The sequence below is a fragment of the Ochotona curzoniae genome, unplaced genomic scaffold, assembly GCF_017591425.1.
Source record: "Ochotona curzoniae isolate NIBS_2020 unplaced genomic scaffold, NIBS_Ocur_1.0 scaffold_3890, whole genome shotgun sequence".
In the NCBI taxonomy this organism is placed as follows: domain Eukaryota; kingdom Metazoa; phylum Chordata; class Mammalia; order Lagomorpha; family Ochotonidae; genus Ochotona; species Ochotona curzoniae.
In genome coordinates, this window is record NW_024467115.1 from 23,741,509 (window position 1) to 23,755,509 (window position 14,001).

Consider the following 14,001-nt stretch of genomic DNA (forward strand, 5'->3'; position numbering starts at 1 on the left):
CAGCGGGGCTGGGCCAGGATTTCCTCCTGCAGGCTTCCTTTGTGTTTACAAGGACTTTCCCTTCTGCCCTGCAGATAGAACCTACAGCCCCGGGACACGGATCGCCCCCCAGCTCACAGATGGAGCCTGTTTTCTCCCTCCAACATGTCTCACGTTTCTCCCCATGTTTAATTTTTTTTGTGTTTGTTTTTTTTCCCATGTTTAATTTTTAAGAGCTATAGGACAACATTTCCATCTTTAAAATATATATATATCGATTTATTTGCAAGGCAAAATAACAGAGATTTCTATCCAATGTTTATTCCCCAAATGACTGGAAAAACATGGGCTGGGCCCAGGGCGGACTCAAGCCAGGAGCCAGGAACTGCGTTCATGCTCTCCACCTGGGTAACAGGGCCCCAGACCCTCGAGTCATCATCTGCTGCAGGAACCTAGATGGGAACAACCCACACTCCAGCATCGCGAGCAGGGGTCCTACACTGTGCCTCATCCACTGCATCACAGTTTCCACACCAGGGCAATAATTTCAGAGCTGCATTTTTAATGTATGTTTCCCTCAAAGCAAAAGAAAGAAAAATGAGGGAGAAATCTACGCCTCTGGTTTATTCCACAGCAGCCAGCGCAAGGCCGTGTGGGGAGCCTGAGATAAATCCAGGTCTCCCGCGTGGGGAGTGGAACCCACCCCTTGCATCACTGCCTTGCCGCCTCTGGGAACAGGAGTGCAGACGATCTGAAGCCAGTCACTCCAGTGTGGGATTCAAGACAGAAGAGACATGGGAGGTGAACCTGCAAAAAGGTCATGCAAAATTACTATCTGAATTTTAATTCTATTTTTCCATGATCTTTTCTTTTTTGGGTCTTGTTTTAAAGATTTATTTTTATTGGAAAATCAGATATACAGAGAGGAGGAGTGACAGAAAGGAAAATCTTCCATCTGATTATTCACTCCACAAGTGGCTACGATGGCTAGAGCTGAGCCAATCTGAAGCCAAGAACCAGGAGCTTCTTCTAGGTCTCCCACATGGGTACAGAGTACCAAGGCTGTTGGTCGTCCTCTACTGCTTTCCCAGACCACAAGCAGGGAGCTAGATGGGAAGTGGGGCCACTGGGACACAAACCAGCGCCCATAAGGAATCCTGGTGCATGCAAGACAAGGACTTTGGCCACTAGGCTACCGCACGGGATCCCATGACCTTTTCAAAGAACCCTCATATACTACATTGTATATAAGCAAATTACACTTACTCATTGGCAAACATCGAAGAAATTACAAAAGGATAACAACTATAATGCACATAAATGTGTGACATTTATTTTTAAGAGTTATCCTTTTACTTTAAAGTCAGTTACGGAGAGAAAGGGAAAGACAGAGAGATGCTTCATCTGGGTCTTGTACATGGGTAGCAAGAGCCCAAGCACTCTGACTATCTTCGGTGACTTTCCCAGCCCATTTCCAGGGTGCTGGATTGGAAGTATAGCATCCACAATCAAAACTGTACATGTGTGGGATGTTGACATTGCAACTGATGGCTTAACCCACTGTGCCATAATGCTGAGCCTAATGTGTGGTGCTTTTTTTTTTTTTAATCTCCTGTATCTCGTTGAAGTGGAGGGGCACGGGGGAAGTAAAGGGAGAAGCTAAACCCAGCCTCCCAAATGCGTCCGGACACAGGGATGGGGAATGGCCAACTGATGTCATCCCAAGGCCCCCGATGTGGAGGATGCTCAGAGGGTTCTGTGTAAGTGGTCTCGATGATTCTGAAATGCCGTCAGTCCTGCTGATCTAAGGATAAGGAAATCATTTCAAGGTCCACTGGCTGACAAAGTCCACCTTAGAGTCTCCATCTTCCAGATATTTGCTTGGCTGGGAGAGTTGTCCCATTTATTCTGCCCTCCTTCCTCCTGTGTTGTACTTTTAAAAAAAATACTTCTAAAAAATGTTATTTGTCTAATAAATAAATTATGCATTTCCCTCAATTGTTAAAAGAGGAATACAAAGAAATACTATTTGTTGCCCAGATTCTGAAACTACTGATAGTCTTAATATATTTTTCATTTTAGGATGAAAATAACACATAGTAATCATCATTATTTATAGTTATCAATTCTAGATTTCTGTTACTTTTTTTAAAATCCTAAATTGAAACATTTCATGCTGTTTTCACTAGATTTAAGATAATGGATTTCTTTTCAGTAAGGCAGTTGATAAAAATTTGTGATTTGTTATGTTAAAAATTTAGGGTTTTGAACTTTGGACCTCTATCCACTCTTTTTAAAAAATTGAAGCTACTGGAAACAAATGCTACCAATTCTGCTTTGGCAATGCCTGAAGCAGTTCTGGGCAGCACCTTCCCATTGGGCTCCTGGCCCACCTCCTCTGCCCGCCTTTGCAGGCCCACGTCTGCCAAGAGCCATGCCTTCCTGTCATATGTTTCAAACACTGGTCTCTGTAACTTCACACCACACTCTTTGCCATGTCCGTATTACAGACTTTAATAACAAACCAGCATGTGTGCCGCAGAGATGGGAGGCAATTATATGGTTGACTTAGGTCCTGAAGTTCGTTTTATCAGACACAGTGTTAACTTGCAGGAAGAAGGCCTCCACAGAATCCCAATCTTTGTTCCCAGAGTGTCCAGTTGATAGCGAGCAAGTCGCTGATCTCTAGCCTCCATTTCATCATCTGTAATGTGCACATCTTATAGCACATTATCAACCATTGCATAACAAACCTGCTCCAAAAAGTAGTGCCTTTTAAGCAACAACTTGTTTTTCTCAGGACTTCGTGAGTTGGCAATTTCAGTTGTGTTTGGCCCCCACTGTGTTTCTGATTAGAAACATGGCAATGGCCTGGAAAGCCCACTCCCAAGGCAGCTTCTCCACACGGCTGGCTGCCCTGTCCTCGGCCGCTCTCTCTTAGCATCCGTATGACCTCTCACCCCACAGAGTCCTTCCTCCTAGTGTTTCCCACAGTGTGGTTTCCTGAGAACAGTTACTTCTGTCCTACAAGGCTGCTGGCTTCCAGGAAGTCAGATCAGATGCAAGAAGTACTGGGTAGGAGCAGCATGCAGCAGACTCCGAGCCATGTCGGCTGTCTTCTGTTCGGAGCACTTTAACAGACTCATGTAGATTCAGCCCTGGAGAGATGGGCTCTGTTTCTTCATGAGGGGATGGCAAGGTCTTTGACGAACCTGTGGCTGTGCCTGTAGATCTTTAACTCCCTCTCTGGGAAGGAAAAAAATCTGTGCATGTGTACATGGTCACTACAAGACTAAAATTCATTGAAGTTAAAGGATGTGTAGTACCTAATTTAGAATTGTGTGGTTTTGTCCCTGTTGATTTTCATAGAATGTGTTCATTGATTTTTGCCAAAGTCTTGCAACCTACAATTGCAAATAATTTTTTTTCTTATTTTTGCTTGAGTCTCCTTTGATGATACTATGTTTCTGCACTGTACCAGACTGTCTGTAAATATAAATGAAAGAATTAAGTCACAAACATTAACTTAAAAACTTGTTCTTTTCAAAAGCCTCATAGTAATAATAATAGCATCTAATTGGGGACTTTACAGTGTATAAGGCACATTCAAACATGCTCCTGTGTAATTGCTAGTGTTGCGAGGGATGGGGATGGGAAATGGAGACTTTGCAGCCATGTGATTCACAGAGGGCACACACAGAGCCAGTGCTAGAATTGAGGTCTTCTGCCAGCAACTGTGCTCCCTTTTCCCTCCTCTACTGAACCCTTACCTTTGGAAAACAAATTTAAGTGGATATAGAGACAGGATTCTCTGCCATTATTCAATTTAAAATGCCTCCTTTTTATAGGCATTTGGCACAACAATTAAGATGCAGCCTGAGACACCTGCCTCTCCTATCAGAGCAGGCGAGTTTGAATCTTGGCAGTCAGCAGGTGATAGCTCAAGCGCAAGGGTGACTGCCACGCACCTGGGAGACTTAGCAGGAGCTACAGGCTTCTGGTTTAGTTCTGGCCCAAGTCCAGCACTTAGAGCTACTTAAAAACTGACTCAGCAGATGGAAGATCAATCGGTTTCTCTTTCCCGCTTTCTCGATAATGTGAACTAGAAATAAATAACTAAAAATATTCTTAAAATACTTCCCTTAGGAAAAAAGTTGTCAAACTTGGTTGGCAGGTGGGGTAGGGCATCTTTACTGTTTCAGCTTCTGATCCTAGACATCAGTTTTCAGAGCAAGCAAAGCAGTCTCGCTGTGAGTCTGAGAGGTGAGATGAGCTCTGTAGCCCAATCTTCGGAGCTTCAGACTGGCACACAGCTCTCTGCCTGTGCCCCCTCCTTCAGACCTCCGTAGCAAGAAAGATGGTCCTAATTCCTGTACCCACAGAAACTGCAGGAACATGTAAGAGGAAGAGAAACAATCAGATACACAGGATTCAAATACAGCCTTCTGACAAGTGCTCGAGATAAACTTGGGGACTATGGCGTGGTGCTTAGCAATGGGAGAGAATCAAGGAGAGGTCCTGGGGCCCCTTTCCATCTTTCCTTTTCTAAAATTCATTATTTCCTACCCACAAAGTGGATGTTCTTATCTCTCTCGGAGACGTTCCTCTGTATTGTGTCTGTGTTTTTTCTGAAGAGTCCATTTGCATAGAGGTCAAGGGCGACAGTATACATATTTTTTCTGTTTTTTACATGTAGAAGATTTAGGAAATAAAAATATACAGAACATAGAAACCAACACCCATATGATTCTGGCCCTGTTGTTTATCAGATAGCTAACGTTAAATTCTGATGTGTTTCAAGTTTCTCAGCTCCTTGGCTAAATGGCAGATACAAACCTTCCCACATCAAACAGGGCACAGAGCATGCTCTTTACATAGCAATGGTGTTCTGTTAATATTTTCTTTGAGTTGCTTTCAGTGCTGGCTTGAGAAATTTTAATTTCTGTTTATCTAAACTTTCCATATTAAAGAATAAACAGCCACTGACTTCTCTGCGGCCTGTAGCAGCTGGTCAAAGGCGTGTTCTCATGGGTGGTACTAAATGCAGGGCAGTCACAGGACAACACTACTATTTCTCATAAAATCTCCGAACCTGCACTTTTTCTCATGGTCATTGGAGGGGGGGTACACTATGGGTGACTCCTAGATCTGGCCTCAGGATGAGTAGAACAAAGACCCCCTTGTCTCCTCGGCTGCAGACCCCCAGCGGGGAGTCCACCCTGATTTTAGTCTGGCTTTGCAGATTTGAGTCTCCCTTACCTGAAATGCTTGGGACTAGATACATTTCAGGTTTCTGGTTTTATAATATTTGCATATATGCATAATAAAATATTTTGGAGATGGGATGTCAATACATGCAGTTTACGTGTGTGCCATGAACAAGTGTAACCTGAAAGTATTTTTATATGAAATTTGTCCTTCACTTACACTTTCACTGACGCATCACATTAGGACGGGTGTGGAATTTTCCTTTAGTGGTGTGGTGTTGGCACTCAGAAATTTAAATTTTGTAGCATTTCAGACTTTTAGATGAGGAATGTTCAGCCTGTAGTACCATATATGTGTTATGCCACTGCCTGGTAAAAGTCAGGAATCCTTTTATATCTACAAGAATTTAAGAGACTGTTCATTGTTGTTGTATGTATTGGAGAAACATATGACTGAAATAACAAATCTGTTTATGTTTTCCCATTCAGGCAGCAATAAGGAAAGAACTAAATGAATTTAAAAGCACAGAAATGGAAGTTCATGAAGAGAGTCGACAGTTTACAAGGTAGGTATACAAAGTCTAGTTTGGCATACTGAAATGCTTAAGGTAGTAAATTTTTTGTGACACTGTTAACCCCACCTGAAAAGTTATTAAATTATGGGTTAACATGTACCTATCCACTGACCTTTGTAGCTTCTCTCACATCCGCATTATGAGTATTGCACATGCTGACTTGCAAGCTAATATTAAATATGGCTATTTAAAGAATACAACTAGTGACCAACATTGTGATATGGGATGCTAATGAGTGACTTAGCCCATTTCCAATCCAGCGTCGTGTTAATGTAGCTAAGAGGCAGTGGATGAAAGCTACAGTGCTTGAACCACTGCCATCTATGTAGGGGACGTGGATGGATGTCATGGTTCCTGTCTTTGGCCTGCCCCAGCCCTGCTGTTGTAGACAGTTGGATTGAATCAGCTGAAGGAAAATCTCTCCCTCTCCTCTTAGTTCCTTTCTCTCTGATGCTGGCTGCTTTAAAACAAGTAAGCTTCTAAGTAAAATAAAGATATAGACTAGAGAAGATGATTAACTTCCAGAATTTCATAATGAGCTCAGATAGCTCTTTTAAGAACAGTAAGATGAATCATGCTGAAGAAGAATTTCTAAAATTATTTTTTATTTCTTTCAAGGAAATTTGAATCATTGCAAAGGGAAGCATTTGGTTCTTTTCTTAGTTTCATATTCTGGGCCAGAAGTATCAACAAAATTTATATCATAGTTGAACACACTCTTGAAGTTGTATTACCAGAACAGATGCCAGCAAGAGTTAGTGTGGGCACATGTGTGTTGCTTTGGGCACATACAGCTTAGGTTAGAAGCCCAATTATCGGAAGATAAAACTTAGAGGAATCTAATTTGCTGATACTACACAAGATCACAGCAATTTATCGTGTTTCCTCCTGGTAACCTTTAGTTTCACAGGCTACTAAAACCAGAAGGGAACCATGGGACCACATTATCTAGCTGTCACATCACGGATGTTGTTTATTTCAGTCCCACAATTGTGTAACAGGTGTGTTCCTAAAAATTTGAATGGGGCATAAGTTTCACCTAGCAGTTGAGGTACTCAGCTCTCTGTTTAGAGTCCTCAGTTCAGTGCCTGGCCCTAGCTGTTGACTCCAGTTATCTGCTATTGCACTTTGCAGACAGCAGGGATGACTCAAATGATTGAATTCCTGCCACCCACTGGGGAGACTTGGATTGAATTACCACCTCCCAGCTTTAACCCGACTCTGCCCTGGCTTTGTAGGCTTTTGGACGGGGGCGGGGGGAGGGGGGTGTGAGGGGGAATAAGCTGATAGGTACTCTGTCTATATATTTCATTCAGATTAAGGAACCCTTGAAAGGCTTTTTTTTTTTTAATGACAGACTTACAGAGGGGAGAGGCATAGAGAGAGACAGAGAGAGAGAGAGAGCTTTCATCTCCTGGTTCACTCCCCAAATGGTTGCAACAACCAAAGCTGGGCCAGTCCAAAGCCAGGAGCTTCTTTCAGGTCTTCAAAGTGGGTGCAGGGGCCCAAGCTCTTGAAGTGAGTCTCTGCTGCTTTCCCAGGCCATTATCAGGGTGCTGGATCTAAGAGAAGCAGTTGGGACTAAAACTAGCATTGCTATGAGTTGTTGGTGCTTCAGGCACAGGTTTAACTTGCTATCCCACAGTGCTGGCCCCAAACCTTTTAATTATTTAATGATATTTTGTTTAAATTTTTGCTCTTTCAAATATGTCTAGATTTAAATTTTTTATTTTTTTTCTTGTGTCTTATGGGGAGAAGCCACTATTGCAAAATAACTATTTAGTTATAAATTTTTTTATCATTTTATTTATTTGAGAGGCAGTGTGAAAGAAAGAGAGAGCTCCCATCTGCTGGCTCCCTCCCCAGCTGACCACAACAGACAGTTGGAACAGGGTATGAGCTGGGACCAGGAACACAACCCAGGAGTCACATGGGTAGCAAGAACTCGATTGCTAGGGTCTACATTATCAGGAACTGGAATCAAGGACTTCTAGGTGCTGCATTCTAGAGCAGGAGAGCACCCGGGTTGAATCTTGACTACCCCATTCTTTTCCAACTTCCTGCTCACACCAAGCTTAGGAGGCAGCGGATGACGGCCTCAGTACTGGGGTCCTTGCCATCCACCTGGACACCTGGATTGAGTTCCCAGCCTCTGGCTTCATTCTAGTACCATCCCTGGCTGCTATGGTCATGTGGGGAATGGATTAGAAAATGGAATGTCTCTCCAACTGTCTCTCTGCCTATCAAATGCCTGAAAATATTTTTTTTAATTTTAAAGAAAGCATTTGTAGTACATTTTTATATATGATTATGATAGAGTATAGTTTGACCTGCCAAATTCTATTTGCTGTTTTTCTATATTCATATATCTTGAATATTGAGAATTAGAATATACTTGCTATGTTTCACAAAACAGCGTATCAGTATCTTCCTTGTTTAAATAAATATTAATAGATAGACATAGGTAAACTTGGGGGAGTAGTAGCTAATATTAAGGGTAAACTTTAAAAGTTTTCCAAAAGATATTGATTAGGACTCTCTAAAATGTCTCTCCAGATAAGGAAAAATTAAATATTCATAATACTAAATACGGCCTGTTTAAGTATTCTTAAAAACTTGGCAATAAGGCAAACAGCCACTGTTGTTTTCCCATTAATTTCTATGACATCATTAGAGTTGCATTCCAGTCGACAAATATTTTTGGCCCTGGGACATAAACATGATGCTTATGATTTTCAATTGTCTTCAGTATTTTCTCTTAAGTGGTAGAAGTTTTGGCAAACACTACTCTTTCTAATCCAAGCACTATGAAACTAAGCTAACATTTTGCAATCAGAAAATGACTCATGTAACAGATAGTGGTTCTGTTAGCAGCTGCCACTCTTGGGGAGCGTAAACGCCCTATGAATTAACGCCCATCCCCTGAAATGCAACCTGAATATGCAGCAGCCCTCCTTACTAGCATGAGACATAATCTTTCCTTCAAAATTCAAGTCCACTGACTCCCTGAGGATGTGGAGTGGTTAATAAAGGGGTTGAGACAGCCCAGCTCTCTCTGCTGTGGAGATGGCACTTGTCTGCTGATGAACACTAGAAGCATCTGTTTTCATGTGGCACTTGCTTCGCGTTGGCATCTCTGCAGGGATTCACAAAAGGCTGGCTGCTTTTTTTTTTCTTAAAGATTTATTTATTTTTATTGCAAAGTCAGATGTAAAGAGAGGAGGAGAGACAGAGAGGAAGATCTTCCATCCGATGATTCACTCCCCAAGTGAGTGCAATGGCTGGTGCTTCGCCGAAGCCGGGAAACAGGGACTTCTTCCAGGTCTCCCACACGGGCGCAGGGTCCCAAAGCTTTGGGCCGTCCTCAACTGCTTTCCCAGGCCACAAGCAGGGAGCTGGATGGGAAGTGGAGCTGCCGGGATTAGAACTGGCGCCCATATGGGATCCTGGCACGTTCAAGGCGAGGACTTTAGCCACTAGGCCACGGCGCCAGGCCCATGGGTTGGCTGCTTTGGTTGCCTCTGATGAGGAGAACTGATAAGAATGGTCTCAGCACAGGAAGGAAGATTTTTCTCAACTTATCTTTTGTAACAAAACCTTAGAACCTATTATGTAGTTCTATGCAGACATTTAAAAGAAAAACAAAGCAATTCATTCCTTAAGTCTCTGTTCACATAAATGAGGAGTCCAATGTGGCAACTTCTGTTAAATAAGGTACTGGCCTTGATACTGTGACACTCCCATTTTTTGTGCAAGAAGTGGACACTCGTGACACCCCATCATGAAGTATTTCCTGAAACATGGTGGATCTGCTCAGATGAAGCATCTCAGTTATCTAAGTGAATCCAAGTTCACAGTGTCTCCCAGAATTTTCTGAGCATTCTCTGAAATTAGAATGCGTTCCAGGGATTTGCAACAACCGTGGGGACAAGTGATTTCCCACAGGAATCCATCCTGTGGCAGAGAACTTGATGATTATCTTGTCACATTCTGTCTTGTCAGCTCTCCTTCCCTTGACCACTGCTCAAGTTCCTTTGAAAAACTGTATAGACACAAGTAGGCTCATTGAGTTCGTGAAGGAGACCACCAAGCAAACAAAGACACTTCTTTTTGAGTTGCAAATAAAATTTGTACAAGATAAAGTAGCTCTATAAATTTCAAAAAAAAGTCGCATGAAAGGTCAAATTTTTAAAGCTGTATTTAAAAATTGTTAGGGCTAAATGGTAAGATTATAATTTTAATCTTGTAGATAGTCTTGCAACTTTTAAGTGTTAAATTGTATCAAATTTAATGTTACTAAAGATAAACTTAAGTTTGTAAATCATAGCATTTTTAGAATGCGCAAAGTTCTTTTATGTATAACCTTATAATCATATAAATTGTCTGCTTACTATATTAAGAGACATATTAGAGACTCATAGAATCATTAACTGAAATTTTTGCAGCTATAATGGCCCCCATGTGATCATTCACATAATGCCGAATGGAAAATCATAATATTGTCTAAATATGCCTATTGCAGTGGTATTTTTACTTAAAATTCAAATACATAGAAAAATATTATGAAATTACATTAAAACTCATTGATTTACAGAAATTATTTTTAAGATTTTTATTTACTTGAAATAAAGAGTTACAGAGAGAAGGAGTGACAAAAAGAGAGATCTTCCATCTACTGGCTCACTCCCCAAATGTCTGCAATAACCAGAGCTAAGTCGGCTGAAGCCAGGAGCTTTATCCGGTCTCCCTGCTGGGTAGCAGGAACCCAGCTATCCTCCACTCCATTTTTAAGTGCATTACAAGAAAGTGGATTTTGGAATTGGAGCTGCCAGAATTGGAACTTACCTATAGCAGTTAAGATGCTGCTGTTGCAGGAATCAGCTTAATTTACTAAGTCACAATGCTAGCCCCTATGTTCTTATTTTCTCTACTCTTCAAATGTTCTTAATGTGGTTATGTTGCGATTGGGACACATGCCTATGCACATAGCCACATACTTGAGTATATAGCAGAAAGTGTGTAGAAAATTGAATTAGAAGACAAATTTATTTTAGTGCAAAAATATTGCTATTTCTACATTCAAGATATCCAAAATGTTCATGAAAATGTGTATTATGAAAAAATTACTCATAGATTTCCATTTTCTCCCACTTAAAAAGAAAAACCCTTTTCTTTTAATTCTACTCTCCATGGATTTTCTAAAGTCCTCTTGTAATTATTTGTAAGCAGTGATTTCATTCTGTGCCTTCCTGAGTTAATTCTATCATATGTGGATTTACAATACAAACTACACTTTGGGCTCCTAGATGGCTTATCAAAATGTGACATGGCAGAAATTCTAGTTGGAACATTAATGGAGATTAAAAGTCTTCCCCCAGAGGAATGTGAAGGCAGCTTCTGTCTGGTGCTATCTTTCCTGGATGCTCCACTGACTTGATATGTGGACAGAAATGAAAAGGAGTTGCAGGATGCTGTTGTGATTCTCAAGAGAGAAAAACCTATCTTAGTGCTGAGGATGCTAACAGCCTGGCCAGCAAGTGGTTTGGCCTCTTCATCCAGTAGAGGGCAAGACCATTTGGATGCTGACAAATCATTCATGCCCTGTACCATATTGTCAGCTGAGAAATTAGCCTGCTGTGCACTTATTGAATTTTGAGTCCCACTAAGGTTGCCTTGGCAATGCCCAACCAAATGATTCTACCAGCCTTATCCAGCCCAAATGTCACTATGCCCAACTCCTGAGAGAGTCTGTCTATGTTTAACACAAGTGGATCAGGGTTATAACAATGCACATCCCTTTAGAAGGGGAAATAAATTATCCAGGTTTTCTACATATGTCAAGTAGGGAAGCCTGGAAAAGCAGAAATTTACATATGATTCTATAATGTTAGGTTGAATTTACAGGAAGATGAATAAATATTTAGAGATTGCAACCCATCTTTATGGAAATAGTTATCCTACATAAGTTCTGTGACTTTAACAATAGCTTTTGTTTCTCCATTCACTCCCTCTCAACAGTATAAGAAATAATGAAAAAAAATGTAGTACAGTTTTCAAAAGAAGATGAAAATTTGAGTCTTAGGGAAGTTCTGAAAAGAGGGTGAATGAGAAGCTTAAGGATCCTGGGGTATAGTGAATCTATTTATTGCTCCACCAACTTGCAGCCTACAGCCAAAACTGTCATCCTGTCACACAGGCAGACTTCTCAGGAGCTAAAGCTGAACTTCGCATGTTTTCAAATGAATGCAAACCACCGAGTGGGAGCTAAAGACCTATTTGCATTTTCAGAACTTCTAACTATAAAATGTTTAGGAGTGATAAAATGCCCAATTTAAACAGGCTATAAATGCCCTTTTCTAATGGAACTGAGCAAGAAATATACCGGGTACTTGTTTGGGGGTGTTTTTGTTTTGTTTTAACCAAAAACTGAGCAGTCTGTGTTAAGCCAAAACTGGAAACTGAGAGCTCTCTGAACTAAAAGTGTTTACTTATTGGGGCAGGCATTCAGCCAAGCAGTACAGAGGCTGGTTAAGACTCCTGCATCCTGTATCAGAAGCCCTGGCCTCAAGTCCCCATTCCACTCTTAACTCGAGCTAACCACTTGTAGGGATGTTAGGAAGCAGAAACTGTAGCTCCAATAATGCTCTGCCATGTACACAACCTGGACTGAGCTCTCACCTGTTGGCCTTGGCCTGGGCAGAGAACCAGCAGAAGGGAGCTTGCTTTGTCTCTAAAGCAAAGAAAAATGTAAAAGGGTTCCTTGTGCCCTTTCAGATGCTAGCTCGACAGGACTACCTGAGACAAGTTCCAGATCATCAGCATCAAAAAGAGGTTGTTGGGAAATTCTCTACCAGAGCCAGAGCTAAGAATATTTGTTCAGAACTTATACGGAGAAAACAAGAAATTATTTCCATTGAACATACATTGGCTATAGATAAAAGGGGTAGAACAATAGATGGGATGGGAAAGAGGAAACCAGAGGGCTATCTATAGGTACTTGTTGCTTCTGGACTGGCTGGGGAATAGTCTGAAAAGCTTCTATGTAAACAAACCACATGTTTCAATGTACATGGAGGAACATGAAAGTATCTTTTTTTGTGGTAAGTTCACCTCTGCTGCCTCCCAGGGTACACATTATCAAGGAGCCAGGTCTCAAACCCAGGCCCTTTGATACCTAAATTGCCAAGCAGTACCCTAACCACCACACCACATGCCTGCTAAGGACACTTTGAAACTCCATTGGGAGTACCTAGTTTGAGTCCTTATTCCTCCGCTTCTAATCCTGCTTCCTGCTGGTCTGTACACTGGAGGCAGCAAGGATGACTCCATGTTTGGGTCTCAATGATAGAAGAGTTCTGTCTCTTTTTCTCTACTGCCTTTCAGATAAAATGAAAAGAGATGTTTTTAGAACATTTTTAAAATTTAGTCAAATTTTTTAAAAGCAACATGTTACAAACAGGACAGATTTTGACCTTGACCTTTGGAAAGAAAGCATAGATGGGAAAGTGAAGGGTGAGAATTCTTGTATTAAGGGACAACATGTCCAAAGGAGTGATAAAAATGCAAGGAATATTCAGGCACTGGCACAGAGAGGAAAGAAGCTGAAAGGCTGGCTGGCAATTAGAACATTTAAGTGGTGCCAACACAAGGTGGCGAGGGGTTTAATGATTCAAGTACAGGCAACCAACGCTGCATTAGATGACTAATGTGAACCATAGGGTGAAGGAGAGAAGCAAATTGCAAATCTGGGGCTTGTAGACTAAAAGCATTCTTAGAAGTGGAAGATTAAATGAAATAGAAAATGCAATGGCAAATTAACTAGAAAAAACTTTAGCTGGTTGTGGACATGCTTAATATGTGGACCATCTGGACAAAAACACACAACAGGTGTTTGGAAAATCAGGTGTGAAAAGTAGATGGCATCATCAGGAGGAATGGCACGAGGCTGAAACTAAACAAGGGTGGCTATTTGTCATTTTCTTCACGGAACATCTCATTCTGCTCGCCAGGAGTTAGAACGTGACCCTTAAGATCAGCAATGTTCTTGTCTTGGTGGCTTAATAACCCGAATGATACAACCAGCATTTTCCACAGAAGGGTTCTCTCTGCTGTCCAACATCACATGTCCGAGGAAACTCAAAAATGTTCTTGTAAAATTTGAATTAAAAGGTAAATTTATTTTGGTGCAAAAATGCTTGAAATTCATACTTATTTTTTTAATGATTCAGTCACTCTGGTAA

The 14,001-nt window shown here is 41.3% G+C and overlaps 1 protein-coding gene across 2 annotated transcripts in view; it reads left to right on the forward strand.

Moving 5' to 3' along the window:
- Positions 1–14,001, forward strand: part of PHACTR2 (phosphatase and actin regulator 2) — a 114,774-nt gene that overhangs the window by 93,733 nt on the left and 7,040 nt on the right. For both annotated transcript variants that reach the window (XM_040965664.1, XM_040965665.1), the window contains one exon: positions 5,676–5,752. In XM_040965664.1, the coding sequence (XP_040821598.1) occupies positions 5,676–5,752 (77 nt within the window). The remainder of the gene's footprint in view (positions 1–5,675; positions 5,753–14,001) is intronic.